General features: G+C 35.8%; 1 protein-coding gene across 2 annotated transcripts in view; it reads left to right on the top strand.

The window, feature by feature from the left end:
* Window positions 1–1504: 1504 nt before the first annotated feature.
* LOC121732783 (lethal(2) giant larvae protein homolog 1) overlaps window positions 1505–27789 on the top strand; it is a 49418-nt gene continuing 23133 nt past the window's right edge. The window contains exons 1-3 of one of the 2 annotated variants that reach the window (XR_006036431.1): window positions 1505–1774; window positions 1840–1932; window positions 26882–27059. Coding sequence is in view for 1 of the 2 variants with exons in the window: in XM_042122758.1 (XP_041978692.1) it covers window positions 1772–1774; window positions 1840–1932; window positions 26882–27059 (274 nt within the window). In the remaining variant the exon portion in view is untranslated. The remainder of the gene's footprint in view (window positions 1775–1839; window positions 1933–26881; window positions 27060–27789) is intronic. The other variant, XM_042122758.1, reaches the window with a different exon arrangement.

Raw genomic sequence — 27789 nt, 5'->3', positions numbered from 1 at the left:
AATAAACACAAGCAGGTCATAGATTATATGAGATCAAAGTATCTGTTTAATAAAAAAGAATATATAATATTTTGATCTAATACTGATAATGGACGCGGCGGACTTGAAGTGATGAACTGTATTCTGAGGGTGTTGGCGTATTTGTTAATTTGCTGAGATCGACAAATTTTCAAAATCATTTTATATTTCAGACTGAGAGTGAACTGGTGTGACTGGCCTAGAGTATTCAGATCATGGGGACTTATCTTACAAAGTTAACTTATATTCATTTGTCTTCATCGGTGACACATCAAGGTTTTCTATAAGATGTTCAATAATTTCATCGGGCAACACAGTATTTTGCTCGATAAATCTATCACTTATGTTCTGGAAACTTTCAACTTCTTTAAAAAGTCGTTTTGGACTTTCTGAACATGAAAAAACAGTAAAAAATAACAGTAACAAATTAGAAGTCAATTAATATAGCTAACAATAAGAATTAACATAAATAGGTACTCATAAACATAATAAAAAATACTAATTTGCAAAAGTAAATTGAGACATCTAAATCACAATCGCAACGTAGAAAAAGCTATATGGCAGATAGCCGCTTATGCCGCATAACATGACCCCCGCGCGTCCCGCGTATAGACGACCAGCGGTAGTTATCCGCATCTACATCGTGCAATTTCACAAAACAAGAGTAGATGTCTTCTTTTACGTGACAAAAGTACCAAAAATAAGGTGATATTTGAATTTTTGTTTTTGGTATGTTGTAGAACATGATATTTTAAGCTAGTTTCTACAAAAAAACGAAAAACTCAAAATTGCAGATGACTTTTTTTACTTTGCACCCGTCGATATAGTATTAGTATGTAATAGGTAAGTACGGTATAAGTAGGTTTATTATAATAAAATGTATTAAAATAAAAGTTATCAGACATAATTAATGTTTATAAAACTATTTATCACATCATATTTTAACTAAGTAATATTGTTTTAGAATGCGCCTATTCAACATTCTCATCATCACCCTAAGGTTGGCTGGTAGAGAATGCCACTAGGCATTAAGCCCGCCTATGTAAATATTTTCATGAAGAGTTTAAATAAATAAATAAATAAATAATATATAATATAACAGGACGCTCACTTATAACATCTTAGTTTATCGATATCCTCGACAAATATCAACCGAGTGACCCATCGCTATAGACCGCCGTGTTTAGTTCTTGGCAATATGGCGCCGGCCACACTTTTTTGTGGTTATGTCGCTTCCATCTGTTTCCTTATTCATTGTGCGGGACTTAAGTGTTTTTGACTTTTGTATCTGTACAAAAACATAGATTTTAGTTTATAGTCTATGATTTTAATGTGTATTTGACGCCGTTCGAAGTTGCTGTCATTCTTCTAATTTTGGATTTTATCACACAAACTTTTCAAACTGTCGTGTTTAGGTATGTAAGGAGTGAAATTTAGAATATTTTATTGTTCCTCGTGTGAAAACATCCATCAACGGAGTGCAGTTGCCGTCGTAACCTGTCCAGCAGGCGCTGTCTCTTTCGGGATAGTATCAGTGATTTTCGGAGCGTTTAGTGTAAAGTCACAGATTTGCTCATGTTTAGCTGCTTTATCACGCATCGTAAGCTATAATCAATTGCATTCACGAGCGAAAACCGACCTAATATTATCAGGGTGCGGGCATCGTGACAACGCCGCGGTGAACATCCGACATCGTAGTGTGAAGTCAGTTCGCTTTTCGATACCGGTCGGGTGACTTGTGTAGTATGCTAACATGGTAGGCTGAAGTTTTATATGTCGCATAGTGTTTGTGAAGTGAGCTAAGGAGTTCTCTTGTTGCAGGCCGGCAGAATGCTAAAGTTTATACGTGGGAAGGGGCAGCAGCCCTCGGCTGAGCGGCAAAAACTTCAAAATGAGCTGTTCGCGTTTAGAAAGGTAAGTCTAAGTTATAAGATTTCGTTCATGTTATCATTTAAGTAGTTATTTATTAGTGAACGAGAGAAGTTCTGAGAGCAGGGTACCTAGTATTAGCTGTACTTTAGGCTTTGCTAGTAAACAATAAAAAACAACTAAACTATAAAATATTTGTGTTGCAAAAAAATCATATGAGTATAGCATGAGATTCCTTTATTCTTTTTTGTAAGAAATTAAGGAAATAAGATTTTGTTATTAACACATTTAAACTTTATACCAACTTAATTAACAGCATTCATTAACTCTATTAAATAACATTACTAAATAGCTCAACCAATCAAGAGCATAATGATTTCTTATGTTTATATCTAAGTATCTGAAATACAAACAATAAAGAGCATTTCACTATACTATATTTATCAAAATGAATATAAATATAGTAAAAGAAACAATCACCCTTTACTTGATAGTACAATAAAGATATCATCAGGGTACCTGTACATTTGATTGTGTCTTATCAGCCAAGCCCTGCAACATATTTGCTTTCAGATTAGATTTTATGGTTTCTTTTAGTCATAATCATAATAAAAATTTAGTTCATGGACATGCATAACATGCCTAATTGATTGTGATAAGAAAAGGTACTTGGAACATAATCAGCCCAAGGCTTATGAATGTTGACGGAGGCCTAGTGTTGAAAATTTCGGAAATTTTCCGAAACTTTGGAAAGTTTCAGGAAGTTTAACGGAAAATTTCCGTGAAAACTTCCAAAGTTTCCGAAATTTTGGAAACTTTCAGGAACATTTCCGAATTTTTTTTAATGGTTTTTCTTCTATAAAATAGTCATTTTTACCGACGAAAGAGGTACTCAATTCAATACGTAATTTTTTTTTTATGTAAGTATGAGTAAGATCAAATCAGCTGATTGACTTTAGAATGAAGTTTAGCCGTTAATTCGACCCTTAAAGTAGACAAATCTGCTTTCATATCACATATTTTATACCTATATTATGTTCAATTTAATCAAAACTATAAAAAGTACCTAATTTTAATGTTATTTGCATTTAAAAATAAACGTCACAACTGTCTTTATAAGATAAATGACAGTTTTCAAAACTTCCAAATTTGGAAGTTTTCAGAAAATATTCCTTAGAAATGGGAACTTTCCGGGGAATATTCATCTCTAAGACGGACCCTACTTACAAATGTACATTTCCATTTTATTTTGAAAGTGACAATGTGAAAACATCATGTACAGCCCGGATATATTTTTGTTCAAGTAGATATAATATGAAATGGGTAATAATTATAATAATTTATAATTATAGCGTGCTGTCAAAATAACTATTACAGTTTTGGCCAGTGGAATTAGGCAATAAGATTCTATAGACCCCTATGGAATCTTATTGTCTAATTCCTCCAGACTCCAGATCTGTTTCAAACTGTAAATAGGTTTGTTTTGTTTTAATTTATATTACAAAATAATGCTAGTATGTATTTCTATCCTTTTAAAACATTATAATGTTAATAGTCCAGAAAAAGTCTTAATAGTTGTGTACTGATTATCCAAATATGTTTGGACTTCACATGTCACCATATAATTGCTATCAAGGATACATGATTGTGACAAATATACCACAATTACTGAATCTAAGCACCTCCGAATGAGATCATTCATAATTTGTGGTGTATTATGTGTTATTTCTGTATTCAGTTACAGTGTATGATTACAAACAATGCTTAAAGCATTTGTATGAAATTAGCACTAAATACAAAACCTAACTTTAAGATTTATATAATAGACCATAATATTATGATGTCTTGAAGTCCATCCTCCTTTATGATGCTAAATTTATAATATTATCCTAAATAATAAATGTCCTTAGCTCAGCAGTAGTCTATAAGCAAGTTGGTATAAGTACATGAAATTAACTGTAATTTTGCCAAACAATATTTGTGCTATCGGACGGTGGGTGATAAGGTGTGATAGCGATAACATTAAATCGATATTTTCCTGAAATTTACCATGAATCATTACGAGCATAGTACATAATACACATATTTAACAATTTCTGATATTTGTATTATTAATGTATTTTTATGCTTACAATTTATGTATTGCTGCAATTACTATTATTATTAACATATCTCAACCTTGAATGCCCGTTTATTACTATTGGCCTGATAAAGTGATTACTGATTAGAATAGTTTTATAGGAAACTAGCTGTTCCGGCAAACATTGTTTTGCCATAAAATTATTTTCCCAGTTTTGCTGCTTTTCTCTTGAAGTTTTTTCTGAATTTTTTTCTATATAATGCAAAACCGTGGAAATCGGTTTGTGCGTTCTGGAGTTATAGCGTCAGGAAGAAAACCCGGCTTATTTTTATATATTAGATAGTAGGTAGAAAATGAATGAAAAGTGAAAATTCACCATTTTAACACTTTAGGTAATAAATACTTAATAATAGCTCACTACAAATACTTAGTTATTTAGTTAGAAACCTAGAAGTAAAGAAAACTAACCCAAAGCATCTTTATAGTTATCGAATAAAATCAGAGAAGATTGTACCTTATCTGAACCTAAAAAATCTACAATATAACTGATACTGGCTGTCCCGGCAAACATTGTTTTGCCGTATAAAGTACTATAAAGTATTTCGATTTTCGCCCATATTACTTTATTGTAATATGTATAACTAAAATTGTGTTTTTTGTATGGGAGCCCCCTTGATTATTACAGTTATTTAAATATTATTATATATTAAAGTATACATATAAAACTGAGTATTTTGTGAAAATTTCAAGTGCCTATGACTGTATTGCCGTTATGATATCGAGCAAAAAAATCACGTTTGTTGTATGGGAGCCCCCCTTAAGGGGGCGACTAACACTAAATTGTCGATTTCATAATTCATTTTTAGACTTAAAAATAAGCCCCAAATTGTTTCATTTCATAAAATTAGATACTACATTACATTTCCGAGAATTCGATCTGAGCAAAAACACGATATCTTAAAATATTCTCGATAGAAAAAAATCACAAAGATGCATCTAATTTTCACGAATCTTTCATTTATTGCCATAGCCACTAAGTTAATATTTTAACACATTGTATAAAATTCTATCATTAAGAGATCGACCTACCGAATTTTTAAAATGTTGAATATTTATCGAGTTATTGAGAAAAAACTAATTTGGCGATAGATCCGCGTCGTTCTTTTTCACCTGGCAAATGAAAGACGGGCGTGAGTGTGAAGAAAGAAGGACGATGTTTGATTTTTGGGGTTAGTCGCCCTCTTAAATAAAAGTAGCAACAGATATACACAATCTGTGAAAATTTCAGAAGTCTAGCTATAGCGGTTCTTGAGTTACAGCCTGGAGACACACAGACAGACGGACAGACATCGAAGTCTTAAGTAATAGGGTCCCGTTTTTACCCTTTGGGTACAAAACTATAAAGCATATTGGCACATAAGAAAATTGAAAACTGCGCCGCCGGCCTCGTCTAATAGAAACCTATTAGACATGGCTAGTTTTATTATCTTTTCAATTTGTTCAATTTATGAAACATTGGTGTTTCTTGGGAACCGACTAAAACTTCTCAGACGTTAATTAATGATGGCCATAAGATCCTAAAATAAACATTTTATTTCAGGATATTTTGGCTAAAATGTGAGCTACTAAGCAAAGACGTTTAGGCTTAAAATATCATGCATTGTATGGGCAAGCCGTAAGTTTGTGTTTAGCATAGACTAGACTATAGAGGTTGTTTGCATCGAAATTCGAATAGGCTCCGAAAGTACTGGGCCGACTTTGATGAAATTTGAAATGTACATGGAGTAAACCACGAAGAAGGATACAAGATACTTTTTATCATAGGAAAACATACAATAGGGATGACGACAAGGTCAAAGATTAGCTGATTTTTTAAATAAAATAAAGACATAGCGATAAAATATATAATAAGTATTTCCAAAATTTCAGCTTCATAACTTATGTATTTTTTTTGTTATGAGCCTTCAAAGTTGGATAGTCAAGTCGATTTTTTTATAAAATGCCTTAATTTTTGTATACCATTCGATAAGTTATGCAATTTATAATTTTTTTTCTTATCAAACTACTTTCATATAAGCGCAATATTTAACATCTAAGCTATCGAACAAACTACCTAAGCGTAACGTCACAGTTAGGTAACATTTTGCATGGATATCTTGGAGAGTTTTTAAGCTATCAAAGTCATTTTTTCACTGATATTCCTATTTTTGAATGGTCCTTCACTTACCAACAAGAAAAAAAATTTTCGTCATGCCTGTTACCGCGGGATACTGTTTTTACGCGGGTGGAGCTGCGTTTTTTTTAGTGGTCAATAAACGCAAATGGTATTATCAAATTCATGCAACCCACACACACAGCAATAACTAAAAGTTAAAACTCAATAGCCTCAACAATAACAAGTCTTCCTGTCTATTCCTGGCATGATATCATTGCTAAAAGTTGGGCTATAACTGTACAGTCTAAGACTGTACAGTTATAGCCCAACTTTTAGCAACCTTATGCCTATGTTAATAAGAGCGAATGGTAGAGCTGGTATGTCGGCGACCGTACGAGGAAGACGTGGGCTGACGATAGTTGATGAAACAGACCGCGTTGTTTCAATCTACACTTTCGAGAGCATACAAAACAGACTGACGACGATGTAATACTCTAGATACAGAAGGTTTTATTAATATTTCAATTACACATTAATGTACAAAAAACTTACAGAATGCTAAAAAAATATATATTATCTAACTTTCAGAAGAATATATTCAAAGAAAAGTAAGCTAAATTATTAATAGATACTTTTGGCGGGCTGTGCCTTTGAGTTGGCCCACCTGACAAACTAGTAGACATGCACACGTTTACTGTATTACAATAGGCTTCATGACTATTTTTTTTTCTTATTGGTAATTGAAAGACCCTTAAAAAATAGATACATCGCTGAAAGAATGACTCTGATAGCTTAAAAATTCGCCAAGATATGACAATTCAAACATCTCATAAAATAGACCTGCCCGAAACGCTCCATACAAAGTGCTACGAAAGACTGACGTCACTCTTTCGTAGTTTGTACGCATCGGGAGAGAACTTTGTTCGACAGGTATATTAAATATTGCGTTTATAAAAGTGGTTTCATAACAAAAGTTGCTTTTAATTGCATAAGTTATCGAATGGTATACATATATTAAGAAATTTAATTGAAAAAAAAATCGACTTGATTATCCAAGTTTGAAGGCGCATAACACAAAAAATAAAAATGCTATCGAGCTGAAATTTTGGGAACACTTATTTTTCACCGTGATTTCTTTATTTCATTAAAAAAATTAGCTAATCTTTGACCTTGTCATCATCCCTATTTAAACGCTGGAGACATGTTTCGAATTAAAGCAAATTATATTTTATCTTCTTGTATATATGAAAATGGATTTTCAATTGTGTTAGTAACGCTAAAACTCGAAAACGGCTGAACGGATTGGGCTAATTTTAGTCTTAAAATATTCGTAGAAGTCCAGGGAAGGTTTTAAAGTGACACGAAGTTCACCGGGACAGCTATCTAGTATAATATAATAACTAATCAGTTTATTTGATTCATCACTGAAACGGGCGTTTGTCTCGTATAAGATCTCTACTGCCGCTCAAATCGATTAAATAGGCGGCCATATTGATAACTCTATCGACGCGAACGTGATTTATCTAGATTTAACTATCGACGATGTGAAATGTTTCATGAATTGGTGGCAATAAAGCGTGGTTACGCTAGCGCTGGTTTAATTCACCGACGCACTTGAAATTAATATCGACTTTTACCATTAGACGATGGTATGTAATATGATGTGGAAATAAAAATAGAAAAGTTTTTATGATAGAGCGCTTTCCAACAAAAAGTATAGGAACTAGGAATGTTCCGATATAATAGAGTAACTCAGCGACGTCGATCAAACTCGGGGAGTCGGGCAACACAGTGAGAAGTTTTACGAAAGTGCGACGTGATCGTGCGTGGTCGTGCGCATTGCTTTTAGTATTACTAGTTATCTGAAATCACGCTGTAGTTTAACCGACTATAAAAAATATGGTTAACATTGAAACGCCTTTCTATCATAAGAGGTCGCACAATCATCAACTAGCACGTTCGTTGTGTCACACAATAGTCACAAGTCATCCAATCAGACGGCGCGAGGCGGGCCAAACTTCTTAACCCCTATTACCAAAGCTTCCTACTCTGTTTGTCACAATAAAGACATTTTGGACTGTGTTTTTATAGGTGTTGTTGATAATTTTGACGCTTCAATGGTGTGGGGTTTCTATATCTCCTATCTCTCTCCTATATCCTACTGGCATCACTTACCCCTTACGTTTTGGAGATTTAAATTTACATTATTAGATTAGGGCTTCCTTCTGAACCTGTCACTGATAGAAAGCCGATTGGTCCTAAATCCTAATCACCACAAAGTTTTAAAACCGTCTTTATTTATCACTTGCGTAATGTTTCCTTTAAGAGGGCGACTAACCCTAAAAAATCAAACATCGTCCTTCTCTCTTCACACTCACGCCCGTCTTTCATATGCCAGGTGAAAAAGGACGACGCGGATTCATCGCCAAATTAGTTTTTTCTCAACAACTCGATAAATATACAACATTTTGAAAATCCGCTAGGTCGGTTTCTATATTATATTATATAAATATTATATATTATATGTGTTAAAATATTAACTTAGTTCAATGCACGGTTATGTTAATAAATGAAAAATTCGTGAAAATTAGATGCATCCTACGAGTAATAAAAACCAGATGCATCTTTGTGATTTTTTTCTACCGAGAAAATTTTAAGATATCGTGTTTTTGCTCAGATCGAATTCTTGGAAATATAATGTTGTATCTAATTGTAGAAAATGAAACAATTCGGGGCTTTTTTTCAAGTATAAAAATGAATTGTAAAATCGAAAATGTTGGGTTAGTCGCATCAAATATCCGAGAAAAGTTGAGCGTATTAAAAACTAATATTAATGATGATGAAGACATTTCGATCCGGTCGGTTCCCTAATGTGTGCACGAGTCCGGTGTCGGCCTGCAAATCAGTCCAAACTCCCCCTATGGGAGGGACTCTACCAAACTTTACGTAAGATAATCCTGTCTGGTGAACGGCTGATTGTCCAATGTCCTGGGGTCAACGCCCGATAAGAGTGTATCAGCTAGTCTATAATCGAGTTTACTTATATTAAATCTATTTTATGCAAATATGATCTCATTTTAGGTCAACATTATTTTGTCGACGGATGTAATGATAATTAAGAAACCGTTATTTTTACGTAGCTGTACTCACTAAAATTGTTGTTGTTGGATTGCTTCTTGTAATACTCCTTTCTTAATGTCGGTTAAAAATGAATATAAAGTTGGTCATACACGGGATAATTATCGTAGCGATTTATCTCCTCGATGTTAAAATCGAACGACAAATTGTACGTGTGTAGCAATATCGCAAACGATTTTACGTTCAAAAGATCGATTGGACGATTTTCTTGACGATCGATCGAAACGATAAATTGTCCCGTGTATGGGCACCTTAGTGTAGCGGTAAACTAAGAAACTAACTTACAAAGCACATCTATCTATTTTTGCAGATTACGATTTGTTAGATCGATTTTCGATACATGATCGTAACTCCGTTGCGCCAAAATTCGTTTATCGCGCGGGAACCGTACATTCTTCGAGGATATAAAGTATCCTATGTCCATTACCGGGACTCGAAGTATCTTCATAGCTAGTTACACCAAAATCGGCTAAGCGGTTTGGGCGTGAAGAGGTAAAAGTCACACTTTCGCATTTATAATATTAGCATAGAGGATAGCTTTCCAGGCTAAATATAACATATTGTAACAATCCTAAAATCGATCGAGTTTTCTTTTGAACTACTTATAACGTAATTAGGTTTGAAACGTGTAGCTTTTTACGCGGCTTTTTGTCGTATGATTAATATGTATCGTATATTCGATAGATAGCCTCCTTTGTGCTCGGCCAGTCACCTGCGAAGGTTATTCGATGTGAGTAGAATATTTGTGGGCATATCGAACCTCCTCACTGATTTTTTTGCCTTTGGCGTTGGACAATTTATTGGCTATAAGTAGTTTGCACGAAGCTATCTATTTCGTTTCGTAAATAGATGTTGCGATTTTTACAGATAGTCACATTGTTACCTAGTATTGTTATCGTTTCTTAAAATATCATAGCTTCTCTTTCGTTAATGTAAACAATAAAGTTTATTAAGTGGTTTAACTGTCAATTCAGCTTCGAGGAAGCCATGCAGAGCGCCCCATATCCAGAACTTTTAGAAGCCCTACCTGTGATCCTAATTATAATATCGTATACAGGTGATGGATAAAACGATTAACTAAAGGAGTAAACATACGACAAACAGGTTAAGAAATGCTGACGGATTATCTACTTAACTCATGAAGATTTTGACAAAGTATTGATTAAAGTTAAGTAATAAACAATTTAATGTATCTGAGTGCGGGCGTTAGATGTGTTGATAATCTTTGTATTTCTATAAAACTCTACCTGTTTGTGTTGCTTTAGAGATTTCTTGAGTATTTTCAAATAACATAATTTATTATGCGCTCTAACTTATTTTGCGATTATTAACGTTTTCTTGACGCCAAGAGACCGTACCCGCTATACCGCTAAACCTCTATTTAAATATAGGGTGTACCGTGTAACAAAACTAATTGATAATCCTTTCAAGTGTGTCATGTGTCCCATAAATAGAGTTCACTGTGAAAGTAGCAGCCCTGTAAGATCAAAATTTTGTTTGTGATTTGTATGGGCAAGCGCTCCAGTGTCATGAGTTTGCCCATACAACAATGAAAGAGCAACTTTTTTGTTTGTAGTTTGTATGGGCAAGCGCCCCTTAGTCGGGGATTTTCCCATACAAAAAGTTAAAAAAATTGTCACTTTTTTAGTCCCGCTACTTTCACAGTAAACTCCATGCAGAGGACTCATACACACCCTAAAGTATTATCGCTCAGTTTCGCTACAACCTGTAGAAGGTCCTGCAATTCTAGACTCTAGCTTTTTTATTCTGCACAGTCAGAGCTTCGAAATTTTTGCAACATTTGGTCATTTTTGACCCAACGAAAGCGGAACAACAAACTGGTTCTGTGTGGGAGATTGACAGGGTGCATAAATACAATACTTAAAATATAATGACTGTACAGTTAACAGTAACTAAACAATTGTCACGCAAATATTGTTATATTGCTATCCCGTTTATGTTTCCGGTTCCTATTTGCTTTTTTTAAATTTTATTTAACAATGAATTAATTTTGTGTTCGGTAGCTTAGATACGCGTGGGGTAACTTGAAATAACATTGTCTCTACAAACAAATCGTTGCAATTTATACATTATACAGCATTATACAATGGTTTAGTAAACCTTTTTTGCGCAGACGTGTAAATATTAAATGTTGTTAGTTGTTACTCTAAAAAATCCATACTTACTAATATGTATTATAAATGCGAAATTATGTATGTCTATTGTCTGTATGTTATCTCTTCACGCCCAAATCGCTGTACCGATTTTGATGAAATTTGCTATGGAGATACTTTGAGTTCTGGTTGTTAAACTATTATGTATTATGTGGTTCTGGTAAAGGACATAGGATATATTTTATCCCGGAAAAATGTACTGTTGTATTCATTTATGAATTTCTACGCAACGGAGTTGCGGGCGTCATCTATTTTTTTTTAATGAAATTGGGCAAACGAGCAAACGGGTCACCTGATGGAAAGCAGCTTCCGTCGCCCATGGACACTCGCAGCATCAGAAGAGCTGCAGGTGCGTTGCCGGCCTTTTAAGAGGGAATAGGGGAGGGTAGGAAAGGAAATATGGGAGGGTAGGGAAGAGAAGCGCAAGTGCTGTTTCACGCCGGTTTTCTGTTTTCTTTTTTTATTGTACGGCTCTTAATAAGAGATCCAGTTAGTGTACTAGTAACATATTTATGTATGTTTGTATGTTATGAAACAAGACCTGCGTTACAGTCAGCAGCTGTGTAATCATTGGAGCAATATTTGTTTCCTTTGATGATGACAGAATATACATAGACCTCTATGTACCTGATGAAATAAGAATATTAATATAACTATATATATATAATATTAATATATCTGGCTTTGACTCGTTTGTGGGTTCGATTACCGCATTGGAATAACAAAAATGTTACTAAGTTTAGCTACGACAACGTTTAGTAACGACAGAATATGTAATATGAAATATCTTGATACAACTTGTAACATCAATGCTACGTGACAGACAGATCAACTTGCTATGGAATGCTCTAAGTCGAATCTATGTTATGTTACATTACACGTGAATGCTCGTCAGTCAGGGAGGTAGTATTGTAATGTAATGCTCTAAGTCGAATGACGAATCTATAATGTTACATTACACGCGAATGCTCCCGGTGAGGGAGCACCTATACTGTATACCTACATCTTTGAAATTTCCAAAGTGACTTGCACCGACTAGGATTAAAAAAAGTCTCAAAATCCTATACTCTACCTACTTCTGATTCCTGAATGACATCGAGTACTAATCTATGTAAGTATCAATAACATTTCCTAGAGATATACGCTTTATTTATTTTCCGTATATTTTACGATTTACCAACATAAACCAATGAAATATCGCCAATATTGAACGAATTTTGAACCTTATTAGCTTAGTAATAAAGCTGTAATGTAGATTTATGCTAAAGTGTACCATATAACCTCCGGCTATCTATATTCTGTACTTTATCAGCTGATAGCGTTATCGCTAGCGGCCCTCGAAATGTTTACCCAATACCTTTCAAAATTCGTTTTGCTTATCAACAAGTACTAGGAATTCATAAATGAAATGAACCAGGTAGCGGAACCAGGGAGTAACCGTGTTGAGATAAGTTCAGGTTGGCCCATTCTTGCCGATGCACGTCTCCTACATTTGAACAAGGTTTAAAATAAACATAAATATTCATATTTGTTATTTATTTGTTGAATAAAACCTGACCGTGTTAAGTGTCCAATGCCGCTAAGTTAGGCCTTACGACGAATCTAGTGATACCCCTCAAGGTATGTCGAAAACTCAAGACAAAACATATCTACAGTACAAAACATAAACCTCCTTTTGGCGGTCGGATAAAAACATTTCTGTAACTATGCGGTTGCCTGTATAAATAGAATCTGATGTTGGTCGTAACTCCCGTAAACCCACGTAATTTTAACTATCCCGTAAACAAACGCCGCACGTAAACCCGACGTGAACGTACATATTTATACGGGCCGTGACGTAAATCATACACCGTAATTGCCCTGACAGTTATATGAGGCCGTAAATTATATTTACAGTAGAAACGCGATTATCCGGCCCTCAGTTATTCGCGATTTTCCAGACCACAATCTCTGAACAATTTCTTAAGATAAACATTGATTTCAATGTCGTTTTGAACAAACGCATAATTTTATGTATTGTGCATATGTATCGAACCCGCTTTTTTCATGAATTCGATTATCCGAATGCCTAATTTTAACAACAATTAGTTCAGTCAATCGAGTTGCTAGTTGCTACTGTATATTCGTCCATGTTGGACGAATGAACGCATGTTTAGGATGGATTCATAAACTATATTTTGTGTTTAACATGTAAACAAAGCTTTAGTTTTATGGTGTTTGGAGTGTTTAAGAGATTTTTATGAATATATTTATTAATATGCTGATGTTCTGGCCCCGTAGATGGGAATCGTTCGATCAATAATATTTAAAAACAATAGGTTACTCAGTCACAAGTTTGTATTATATTTTCTTTAGGCTCTATGTTACAAATATTCAAATAAAACGTCATCACAATTCTTAAATTGTTGCCAAACTAACTGTAGTCTATATTATAGTCTATTTACCATAAAACTATCATTAGGACGATGACAATCATAGTATTTATAGTGCATACACAATAGGTTGGCGTTGAGTTGTGACCGGAAAATGCCATGCCATCAGGAAGTCGTCCGTCACTGCGCGTGTAGGCTCTAGCTAGAGTAGTTAGAAGCGTCCATTTTGTTGCTGCTTTAGTTGCCGATGCTGCGCTAAAGAGCTAGTAAGAGATAACAGTTTTGTTGCTCCTATAGTCCTCATTGCTGCGTAATGCTAAGTACTCACATACGGTTTTGCTCGATAGTTTTACTCCAAATTTAATAATAATTACCTACTGCGTGGACCGCAACACTCACAGCTCGACGGCTCGCATCGAGCCGGCTCGATGGAATCAAATATGAGCAATGCTGAATGTGTTGCCTGTGGACGAAATCCCGAGCCGCGGGTCTTGCTCGACGTTATTGCTCGATCGAGCAAAACCGTATGTGAGTTCTTAGCATAAGATTTAGTTACAAATGTCAGCTTTGTTGCTTTTTTAGCTGTCAATACCTGCGCAAGCGCAGGTTAAGCCGATCGAGTTGAACTTTATAAAATTGCTGTCACTTTAATAATATGGCTGTGGTATTGGTTTCTTCTTTTGTATCATAAAATTATTAGGGCGTTCATAAAGATATATTTTGTTTTAGTAAAATGGTTGGTTTTTAATCTTACAATCAGGCACGCAGCATTTCTAACCTTTTTGAGGCTTGCGTGGTCTATATTGCTATGCTCCAAATAGCTATGTCCACAGCTAATAGTGTGGACTCCACACTATGCACTTTCATTTTTCGTCATCTTCTTTCATTCAACTTTCATTTTGGCGCATTCAATAATTGAATGCTTCAACGAACGCAACGCCAACTGTCATTTTTAATAACAAAGCGAAAGTTTGGATACGGTCAGAGGGCATGCCTCACGTTCGCTGTTGACTGCGCTATAACGCATGCCCTTGACGAACAGAAAAAGGCACAGTGTGGACAAAGCTAATCGTCGATATCAAATTTTCTTCATATCATACGTATGTAAGAGACCTTTATACGACGCCGGCGCTAATTAGCATTTACCATGGCCGCTAATAGATGTAATAGAATGATTCAACGCCACAGCTCTATGCCTTATATGTGATAATTGTATAACTCGCACTGTTGCCATACAAAGCTGAGGACTCAATCAAACCTGGTATGAACTGGGTATGATTGGCAAATAACATGTATAGTCCGGTCGCAGGACAGGAAGAAATTTGGTCATCGACCTCAAAATAAATAAAATAAAAATGTTTTATTTCTGAGTAAATTTGAATAATTTTTTTTCATAATGTCTACCTGATGCCTATCACCGGTTCGGGAACTACCCCGGCGAGAAGAACCGGCGTAAGAAACTCGCACGGGTCCCACTTTTTACCAAAAGAGTGAGATAAAAATTGTTCTTTTAAAATAAAGTTTACAATTAAACTGTCTCAAGATTACTGTCTCTACATATATAATATGTATACGTGTGTTTGAAAGAGAGCTATGAATGGCTGAATCTTTCTATATTGCAGTAGGTAAATAGCGACTTTACTTGAGAATTCTTCTTTGCAAAGGATGTCATTCATCTTTGAAAATGTAAGAAGCAGTCACTTAAAAAAGTATAGAGTCCAAAGTAGAGCCAAATATTATGAAACCGTTTCCTTAATGAGGATTAATCGAGAATTTTGCAAAAAAAGTCAGAGGTAATTAAATTATCTAATTTGGGCTCTAATTTTTTAAAAGATCTTAAGTTTATTATTACACTTAGATAATGTGCCATTGACTTATCTAATTTCGCCTCTACATCTTTGTAAAATATCTTTATTTTCTCAAAATAGAAATTACATCATAACGTGAGACCTCCCCATTAAGTTAGTAACTTGTGGTGGGGTTGTCTCGCTCATTCCTCCAATGAATACATATATTTGAGAAACTTAATGCTAACAAAAAATGCAGTTGCAAAATAAAAAGAAAAGAAATAAATAATTATATTATAAAGCTACAACTACAAATCATTTTTAAAATTTTAAGTCTTAAGTATCATTAAATTTGATGGGGTGATATTGATATTATTTTATTAGCTTTAATAGGTATGTTGTTGTAACATGTTGTTAAATAATATAAAATATTCTAAGAAAATATTTGGATGTATCATTCAGAAAACTGCGTATCGTTTAGTATCGCGGTTTGTCACAGTACCATAGAAACGATGATTCTGTTGATAAGCGTGACTGATAAGTGATAACAGGCTACAAGTATGAGGCTCTATACGTGTTTATGTACATCCTTATTAATATAAACGTGAAAGTTTGTCTGTCTGTTACCTCTTGAACGGCTGAGCCCATTTTAATAAGTTTGGTACGGATATATTTCGAGATTCGGGATTATGGACATAGTTGTTGTTGCGGGAATTTCGATTTTCGGCGCAACACAACAGGCGTCATCGAGAAAAAATCATATTAAATAGCAAAAAATATTATATAAGATATGAATCATCTATCAAAAATAAATATTAATCATACGCAATTACTATTTTAATTGCTAGTTTGAAACCGGTTTGAGGTTATACAATGTTTTGCTATGACAAATCCGTGTCTCGGTGTTTATGAATGAAGCTGTGAGTCGTCCGTACGAGATCGTCAATGTAGCACGTATCGATATCGCGTCACAACTACGAGGTGACTCACGCGGCACGCCTCAAGGTTGGCTCCTATTGTGTCTAACATCAGGAATATCTGATTTGAAAAAGGAATTCGCTAGAGGTACCAAAGAATAGGATAGATACATCTTATTTTCTCGCTCGCACAACGCTATCATACTTGAAGGTTGTCTGTGATTAGGAATATTTGATTTGAAAAAGGAATTTGCTAGAGGTTCCAAAGAATAGGATAGATACATTTCATTGTCTCATTCACACAATACGCTTTCATAAGTTTTGAAGGTTTTCTGTGATTTGGAATATGTATTTGATTCGAAAAAAGCATTTGGTAGAGCTACCAAAGAATAGGATATTATATCCTATTCTTTGGTACCTCTCTATAAACATCAAATATTTTTCTCACCCACATAAGACGTTTATAACACGTGTCAAATTTTGAAGGTTGTACATTTAAAAAAGGAATTCGCTAACCAGAAGGTTCCAAAGAATAGGACAGGTTCATCTCACTTTCTCCCTCACACTCGCCATCAATTTGTAGGCTGTGTTGGTAACTGGCGCCGAACAAACGACTTTCTAATGGGCAAAGTAATTACTAATAACAATAAGCGTGCACGGAAAATTCTTTCGATAGTAACAAATAGAGTGAATTTATCTGCCAAACCAGAGGTGTCAAGGGACACCCGAATGGAACGAAGTTATTTCTTATGTTCAAAAAACCTGTATACATATATACTCAAAAAAATATTAAAAAAATGCCATCTATTAACGCCCAGGAATACGAATGACGCGTCGCTGTTTATTCTCAAAAAATGCCATCTAGTTGACGCATAGGAACACTATCAACGCCCTTTGCTCCTACCATGCAGGTACTATTAAAAAGTGTCGAGGTCAAATATCGTTCTGTCTAGCCTCCTTGACGCCGAACTCGCGATAAGGAACTTCGTTCCAAAAACTAATCCTATGTCTGGTTTCTAAGGAAGTACACCAACAATCTATACTAATATTATAATTCTGCAGAGTTTGTTTGTTTGTTTGAACGCGCTAATCTCAGGAACTACTGGTCCGATTTGAAAAATTCTTTCAGTGTTAGATAGCCTATTTATCGAGAAAGGCTATATTTTACTACGCTAAGATAGAAGCTAAGAATAGAGGAAAATGTGGAAAAAACGGGGGAAATTATATGAAATTGCTTATTATCTTAAGAACTATTGGAGCAATTTTTATGTTATTTGGCAAACATGAAGAATAGACCACGTGAAGGGACATAGGCTATTTTTTGCGGAAAATGTACATTGCGTGAAATGCCTAAATAACGCAAACGAAGCCGCGCGGAACAACTTTTTTTTTTAAAAAGCCTATGCAGTCCCACTGCTGGGCAAAGGCCTCCCCCAAGTCCTTCCATTCATCCCGATCCATCGCCACCGTCGGCCAACCTGGCTTGTATGTGTCAAGTTCATCGCGCCATCTTTTGCGAGGTCGACCGCGGCGGCGTCGTCCAGGTACCCAGTCTGTGGCGATCTTTGCCCAGCGGTCAGGATGTATACGGCTAATATGACCCGCCCAACCCCATTTCAGTTTGGCAGCCTTTATGCCTATGTCTGTTATACCAGTTTTGGAGCGCAGCGTGGTATTTCTTATTCTATCTGTTAATCTTACTCCCAATATGCTGCGCTCCATCGCTCTTTGGCACGCCCCGAGATGGAACCGTTGCGACTCAGTCAATGACCAGGCCTGTGCGCCGTAGGTTAGGACGGGTAGAATACACATGTCGACGAGTCTGCGTTTCAGGGAGATTGGTAGATCTCCCTTCATCAGCGTCTTCATGGACCAGTAGCTCTTCCAGGCGTTTTCTATTCGTCGATCGACTTCCTTACCCTGTTTATTATCAAAAGAGACTAGCTGGCCCAAGTAGATATACTCGTCGACATATTGTATTTCTTTACCGTCTACCTCAACCCTACGTTTTTTGCAATTGGTCATTATTTTCATCTTGGACTGATTCATCGCTAATCCCACCTCGAACATCTATATAATAATAAAATCGTAGGAAAGTCAATACTGTACATTGAATATGTTTGTACAATAAATAATACTTGGGATGTGATCCACTTGCTAACGCGGACGACGTCGCGGGCAACAGCTAGTTATTAATATACGTTATTATAATAGCTATATGCCTAGTGATACTTACTAGGAGTAAGGCCGGATCAAGTTACAAAGGTTGCTCCTAGAGTTTCCACTTCCTAGGATATTGATCGCCTGCATACTCCAGATTCTAGAATTTTAATTCTATAGGATGCGTCTATGTTACGAGATCTTGCCAATATTACGGCAACTGTACTTTTTACCCACTGCTATTTAGCTAACAGTAAATTTGTAGTAAAATAGAATGCTCTGAAGAATTGTTCGGAATCATACCACCTGCAACTTTTCGCCATCAAGGCCGGCAACGCACCTGCAGCTCTTCTGATGTTGCGAGTGTCCATGGGCGACGGTAGTTGCTTACCATCAGGTGACCCGTTTGCTCGTTTGTCCCCTTACTTTATTTTAAAAAATGCAGTAAAATAGATTGCTGGTAGCAAAAAGAAATATACTTACCACGAGCATTTCATAAGTTCTTAATTAAACCAGCGTCACATTTGAGTCACCTTTAGCAAGCGTTCCATAGCATAGTCTAATCCTTTCGATCCTGGCGACACACGAGATACAGTGGTGGGAATGTGTGGTGCACCAAAGCCCTTTAAAAAAAATAGCATGGTCAGATTCTAGTTTCTACGCTTAAAAGAGCAATATATAACGAAATTTTGCCAAACTTCGCCATCTTTAAATTGACCTCTTAAAAGTTCAAAATAGCATCCTGTTCTTGTTTCCTTGTTCGACATTATGCGGTGAAAGTGTAAATCGATCCGCGATTACGTGGCCACAAGAAGCTCTCGTGTGGCGGAACCGTTGTGATAAAAAGATTATGTATTATCTGTCATGTGTCATTTTAGTTATTACGCCGGATGTATGAGCTACTATTGGCTAAACATGGCACAATAATACAGAGCTGCAAGGATCGTAAAATGCATTGTCGGTGCAAGGTGCAAGGGTCGTGGATGCGAAGCGGCTGACACTCAAAATGACACCAGCAGCCATAACTGCCATTACACTATAGCATTGAGGAAAGTAGTATGAAACAGAAGGAGAGGAGAGAAGGAAAGTAACTGTTTATTAACTGACTGTAATGCGGCAATAGTTCTGCTAAAAGAGCCTTGTAGATCTGAATCAATATGCCCTTACTAAAACACGGTATATGAGAACCCTATCATAACTCCGTGCCCTTGAAACAGCTCATAGATTAAAACTACATTTACGGCATAATTGCATGGTTCTCATTCACAAACAAAGAATTGGCTCTTAAGCCTCTATGCTTGGGAATCTAATGTTTTCAAGATTTCAAGACAAAATATTTAACTTTGGCGAATGAAATCTTCAATGTAAGGGAGTCGTTCCTCCTTAGTAATGACGAGTGTTCTGGTTCGAGGTTTCCATAGTTTTGGAACATATTCCACGTTTAACTCCAGGCTTTCTGCGTCCTTCTCAGTTCAACCCTTAATGCTGTCCAGGTTTAACCTCCAGCACCCTTAACATGGCTTATTAGAAAGGGTTTCCTTTCTACGAAATAGACAAAGTAGCAGGTTGAACGAATCTGTAATTTTGTCCCTATAACATTCCAGTACTTCTACTCCTTTGCATCAAAGCTGTATAAAAATTCGTATTGCAATAGCTAAATAGAGGTACAGGTAACACAGTGTTACAGTTTTCGCTACCACTACCAGGTATACAGCGAAATGATGTCAGCCGCGACGGCCGAGCGACCAGCTGGCATAATAGCAGTGACATCATACTCGTAGGTGTGGGTGTGTGCACTCAGATGCGATTGACCCTTCCCATACATTATACTGTTATGAGGCTATCATTACACCTTTAGCTCACTATTAATATTATCATACCAACTCGATAGAGTCTATGAATTCTCTTTTTTTTTTTAATTGAACTAATTGACAGCACATGAAAGAGTTGTATGCTACGTGGTATAGAATTGTTTTGGTACTTCAAGCTATTAGAAATCACATAAATTGTGCACCCAATTCAGACGTTCTAATGGTAATTGTAATGTCTGTTGATAAACAGATTGTCTACTGTTGTTCATTGTAGGCAATGCTTTAAGCATTATACTCTAGCAGATAGCAATACTAGCATACTCTCCGATTCATATGCGCCAATCCAAGTTAAACATAAAACTATCATGCATTATCCTTTTTAAATACGGGTAATATCTTTATTTACCCCTATACCCAAACTTATATATAATAAAAACATATTCCTATCACTATAATATATAAATTGGGTATGTCATAACATTAAGCTGACGCTTGAGGTTGAAATTCCATCGCGTTCATGAATAATTAATTCGGTATATCCCTATAATTATGTTATTATATTGACGACAAACTAAGCACATGACACACATAAAGGGTAAATAGGAGAGATAAGAGAAGAAATACGTCTATGTTAGGACTCAGGAGTATCTGAAGTCTGAACTGAGTATCGGTACGGAGTACTATTATAATATAAGATAGATTCTGTGGTATCGGGATTCGAGAATCCAACAATATTATGTAACAAGCTCATAATCCCACTAGCAAGTAATGTAAAGGGCGTCGCATGTATTGGTTTCATTATTAACTTGTACAATGGATTCTATCGTGAACTTTCTAATAACTAATAAGCTTTCACTGCACCAAGGTATTGCAGCTAGCTCTACCTTTAGTACCTTAAACTTGACTTCAGTTATTATTACACATAGTTTTAGATATCCATAATAATCAATCCACTAATGCGCCGTTTCTAAATTTTCTTTTTGTCTATTCACTAGTTCGAGTTAACCAACGACCGAAAACCTCCAGGGACCGAGCATAAGAGAGGGGTTTTCAAAATTATATCCCATAAATTTGGAATTTGATCCCCTATTCTACCCCCAAAGGGGTGGAATTTTGAAAAACCCTCACTTATGCCTTTGATTATCCCTCTTTTATGTTTGTATAACGCTTAACGCTTGCTTAGTCTCAGTATAAAAATGTACAAATGCAAAAACGCGGCAGGAATGTGGTGGCCATGTTTTTCGAAGGTCAGTCACTCGTGGGTGGAATGTGACCATTAAGAGCTTATCTTTAAAAACCTGCATGTCTAGAAATCTAGAGTTGTAGACTAACGATTTTCCTAACGTGTATTTTTGGTAGTTTGAAATGTTTATTATTTATTGTTATTTGCATCGCAATAGCGAATGCAAGACATTTATGTGCGTCTTTCAATTTTGGGTTTTCCAACAATGACGCTCCTAGTTTAGAGTTTTATACAGATTTTAAGGAGTAAATTTTTATTTATGCAAATCTTATATCTTTAAACGAGCAATGGGGATTGTCCATTTTTTTTTAATTTTGCTCATTACAAAAACATTTCGAGGAATAAGGTCAGTGATCGTTTTTCTGTATATAAACGAAAAAAATACCCATTAGTTACTTATATTTTTGAACAAATACGTTTAACCTTTGTTTGACCTTCAATGGCGTTAAATTAGCAATAAATTCGACCAACATTACGTTTCGAACTTTTAGTAAGCTTCTCGTATCAGCTTTCACATAATGAGAACTTGCATTTGACAAACTAGCCATTATAAATAAGATTGAAAGGAAATTTAAAACATATGCAGAGGTCAATTGGCGGCCGATGATGACGTCAGAGCGAAACTTTAAAAATTTATTCAGAAAAAACTAGCCAATGAATTTCAAAATTATTTAATTTATATTCTTAAAATACCCTATTTTAACGAAAAAAAATATAAAAAGTACATGTGATTTTTTTTGGACAATGCCCATTCTTGTATATTATACATAATTGGAATTTTGGAATCGGCTCCAACGATTTTCATGAAATTTAGTATATAGGGGGTTTCGGGGGCGATAAATCGATCTAGCTACCATTTTTAGAAAATGACATTTTATTCGTGTTTTATCAAATACCGAGCAAAGCTTGGTCAAATAGCTAGTGTCTCACAGTTAACACCAATCTAACGACACGTCTCTCACGCTGTTCAGATAATACATGCGTCATGCTCTCTAAAAACATAACCCTCCTGGCGCAATGGGGTAAAAATAACCTTAATTGTTAGTAATGTTACCGGTTGAAAACCTATTAGAGGAAGTGGATCGCGACCAGTTTGCGCAATATTCTAAATACCACGACTCCGCGCCTAACGGTACAACCGGTACGAGGTTTCGGCTGTGATCCCCCGCCTCCTAATCCCGAGTATGCAGAGAGAGGTCAAAGTTGTGTGGTTCATCCGATGTTGCTCGCGGGCTCGTGGCTGATCCCCCGCATCCTAATACCGCCTATGCAAAGGGAGGTCAAAGTTATGTGGTTCATCCGATGTTGCTCGCGGGCTTGTGACTGATCCCCGTCCTCCTAATGCCGCCTATGCAGTGAGAGGTCAAAGTTATCTGGTTTATCCACACCAAGAATACCAAACGCAAAATTTAGTTTGTCTCGCAAGGTATGGTGGAACCAAAAACTTTATGGTAGTCAAGTTGCGTTTGATATCGACAGCGAAGTTAGAAAATGTGTGACCAAATGGGAAGTTTTTTAAAACTCAAGCGCCATGACCTTAGCGTCTACACGTCTAGCAATGCTTTACTTGAAAATTTCAACCGACTTTCATAAAGGAGGAGGTTATAATATGTTCGTCTTCTATCTTCGCTGTCGAAACTGTCCAACGCAACTTGACTGAGTCTCTGACTAATCAGTTAATTTTAAAAAAATGCAAGCGACAAGACTAGTAGAGTACCCACTATACAAACTTTGATATATATATGATGAGATGATAAATTATATCACTTAAAACTATCCTTAAAACGTATATTTCATGTATATTTATAGACAGGTATTAATAAATATTGATTTGTAATAAAATATTTACTTTATAAACCCGTTATAGTGTGCATAAATAGTAAATGAAATTAACTGAGCTAAAAGAGTTGCGAGTGGTCGTGTACTAAAATAACTGATAGGGCTGCCAGATAACGTTGAAATACTTTGATGTGATTTATTACACATAAAAACTTTAATGTAAAGGGCATTATAAAATGCTAATTTAATTTTAAGTAATTAAATTACGTGGAGTCAAAAATCATTATGTTAATAAAGTATATTGTATTAAAAAAAAAACAGATTTATTGAAATTTCTTGCAAATTGCAATGTTTTGTGATTCGAAATGTTTTTATCTTACATCAATTTATTTTTCAGCATTAACAATATTTTTCCTCTATCATGACAACTTTCTGAATAACTACATAATGTACGTAATCAGAAGCTTTCATTTTTTATATCAGTTTTCTAGTTTTTTCGATAGAGAGGCAGCCCTACCGCTGACAGCATAGATTATGTTAACTCCTCTGGATGTTTAAAATAAGCCCGGCCTTAGTTGATAAAATATTTACCGAGATCTTGGGCTAAAGATAAAAACATATACGTTACAGATCAAAACGTAAACATACAAACTTTCGCAACCAAATCACAGAATACATATTATTAGTACAAACCAAATGCAAAACAAATGACATTGATGATTTGATCGTAGGTCACCTAAAGGAAGTGCTAACGGATAGACTGTCCACAACTTATTTGACAAATGACAGATTGTCCATACTTTATCTGTCAAGTTAAGTGGTGGATTAGACAGCCTATCCACCACTTAACTTGACAGAATAAATAGAGTATGGAGAATCTGTCAAAAAAGTTGTGGATAGCCTATCTGGCTCTTTATCAGGAAGTGGTAAAACAGACCCTTAGGGCCTGTTTCACCACTTCCTGATAAGTGACGAATAGGCTATCCAACAATTAACTTGACAGATCAAGTATGGAGAGTCTGTCAAAAAAGTTATGAATAGTCTATTCGGCACTTTATCAGAAAGTGGTGAAACAGGCCCTTAGTGTTTTGTTGAGTCTAGTGTCTATCTATTTAGCTCGATACCATTATTACTTACTTAGAGATTAATTTATTCAAGATTGTAACAGAAAATGTCCGTTGTTGTGTGAAAATGCGCAAAATTAAGTCAACAGTACATTTTGCCTCAATAAAGCTTTTATTCTTTCCCGTCGACTACCGGACCTGTGCTTTCATAAAAATCGGTCCAGTACTTTCGGAGCCAGTTAATACAAAAAACTTTACCACATACACAATTGTACCTGTAGTGTCTATAGACGGGTTATAGCTCATATCTTCGAAATGTGACACTTTACGTGGTTTTGTCCAAGATTATTTTTTGTTTGTATTGATGTTAGCTATCCATTTTTGAAAAAAATATTAGTGAACGCGGAAAAACACAATGGCGGACAGTAGGTCGGCCAGGCTCCATATAAAAATCTTCATACCCCTTTATATGGATTTGACATTCGCAAGACGTCTCACGCAATTGAAATCTGTCAATCCATACAAATTTATGCCTCGCCTCGCCTCGTCTCGTTGCGGTCTGAATTAACCCAAAGTAGGTTTCGCAGCACGCATGTCTCGCACTCTCGACCCGAGAGTCTCGGGTGATACATAATACTGTTTTACGCAATACGTTATTGTATGTTGCCTGTACGCGTTCACACGGTTCGCCTTACGATGAATCACACAAACAAGAGAGTGACAGTTCACTCTCTTGTTTGTGTGATTCATCGTCACACGTCGTCATCTACAGCTGTAATCAGCTGTTGCTAAATAAATATTATGCAGTAATCCATATTAATATACTTATATAATTATACTTATAATAAAATAAATGCGAAAGTGTGTCTGTTACTTCTTCACGGCCAAACCACTGAAGCGATTCTGCTTAAATTTGGTTTGGAGATACTTTGAGTCCCGGGAAAGGACATAGGATACTTTTTTTCCGGAAAATGTACGGTTCCCGTGCGATCATCGAATTTTGGCGCAACAGAGTTGCAGGCGTTATCTAGTAAAAACTAAAGTAGATCCATCATTAGACAACGTTTCAAAACACGGTAACATTATCTACGAATTCTATGATAGTATCACTGTGTTTGAAGGCAGTTGGCCTGGCTTAATAGTCGCTGTGTATTAACCCACAAAAAAGTTTTTGTTGATTTATGAATGCAGTCTTGTTCTAAATGATCTTCATATATTCATAACTTTATACGTAATTTTTTTGTGCTTGATTTTAAGCTTGGCCTAACATAACCCTACCTATTTACGTGTCGATCAGCCAATCAGCATAATAATTTATCTAACAGTATAATATAGGATATTCGTAGTACGTATACTGTCAACTGTGTAGTATAGACAGAATCTCATGTTTCATGAAAATTGAAAATATATTATTGGCCCCAATCCAACGTGACGATAAAAAGTTTTTCTTTGATTTATACAATTTATTTTTGCGAATCACACATATAAGTGTAAAAATAACTTTAATTGAGATGCATATCGCATGTTGATATTAAAGTATACATAGGGAAGATACGTAATACAGTATCTCTCATATATGTTAACACTGAACAGTGAGGACTTCAAACTGTTACTAATGTTATAAATGCGAAAATGTGTCTATTTTGCCTAAGCCGCCTATCCGATTTAAATGAAATTTGGTATGGAAATACTTTGAACCCCGGCCCCCCGCAGAAGGGCCTAGGGTGGTTTTTATAGCAGAAAAATGTACAGTTCTAGCAGGATAAAGGAATTTCTGCGCGTAGGAAGTAACGGAAAACTGTTTATAATTGTTATTCTAGTGTCGTAGGAGGATGGCGCACTGAGTCACTTGTACTTTCGCTCTGCATGAGGAAGCCGTATTGTTTCGTATATTGCCAGTGTGGGTTTTTCTTATCATAAAATATTTAGTATTTTGTGACGTAGTCGTAAAAAACCATTTAAAATTTAGACATGTTGCGGAAAGTTCACGAAACTGTTAGTAACTGACTCTCAGATAAAAAAAGAGCAAATAAATAAGTGGGCTACTACTAACATACTACTAAAGTTTGTAAATAATATAAAATTATGAGTCGCCCAATTCTGACAGGTTTATTTGATAAATACGATTGATCTTATGTAGATAAATTTGTACCGTCTCTCTCAGTACCCCACTTATTTCTCATGTCCAAAAGACTTCGAGTACACCCGGAATCGACGCCTCTGTTTGGGCTTTTGTCCCGTGCTAAGTTCTCGAGAAACCTAAGTTTTTAACTTCAGTCATTATTAATTTGGAGTATTTCCCTCTTGTTCACAGACAGTCCAACACGGGTTCCCGCACCGCGCGTCCGCTCTCGCCTGGGACCCGCTGCTGCGGCTGGCGGCGGTGGGCACCGCGACGGGCGCGCTCAAGGTGTACGGCCGCCCCGGCGTCGAGCTGTACGGCCAGCACACCACGATAGAGGCCGCCGTCACACAGATACACTTCATACCCGGTGAGTGTACACAGTACACAAACAGACTCATAGATGTGTGAGTTCGATCGTACGAGTAGATAATATATTATCAGAAAGATCTTGCGCATCGAACCATAGACAAAAACTCATAGATGCGTATTGAGTATGTTTGGTCAATGGTCATGTACATATCAGAAAGATCTTGCACATCTGACCATAGACATACATGCATATAAGTGGATGAACCTTTAGTTGTTAGGTAAAGGGCAATTCTCACTTACCTGAAAACTGAGTAGTCGGAGGTTGAGGACTAATAAAATATGACCAATGTAGAAAGGCCGTGTTCTATACCCTTGGTTGAGCCTGCAAACTATTTGTTATACTAAAGCAGGGGTAATATGCAGTCCAAAAACGGGCCTATAATGATAAATTGCGCCAACCTTATCCGTCCTTATCGACAAAGAACTTTCTTTGATTCCAAAGCTAAAATGCCAAAATGTTTAGACATCTCATTTTGCCATTTAATTATATTGACGTTAATTAATTAAGATGTAGTTTTGAGTAAAACAAGTTGGATATAATATGAATGAATCATGCTATATAAATATAATATAAATAGCGTTCTTTTAAGTTTCCCTGTATATTTCTCGGTAGAATATTTAAATCACTGTTAATGTACTACGCGACCTTGTAAACGAATCGATTTCTATGAATTTCTATGGCCTTGTGTGGTCCATTTGTGATAAAAAAAACTATTTTATTAATTTTT

Source organism: Aricia agestis, chromosome 12, assembly GCF_905147365.1.
Source record: "Aricia agestis chromosome 12, ilAriAges1.1, whole genome shotgun sequence".
NCBI classification, from domain to species: Eukaryota; Metazoa; Arthropoda; class Insecta; order Lepidoptera; family Lycaenidae; genus Aricia; species Aricia agestis.
Note: the sequence above shows the minus strand (reverse complement) of the source record. Positions and strands in the feature narration are given on the sequence as shown.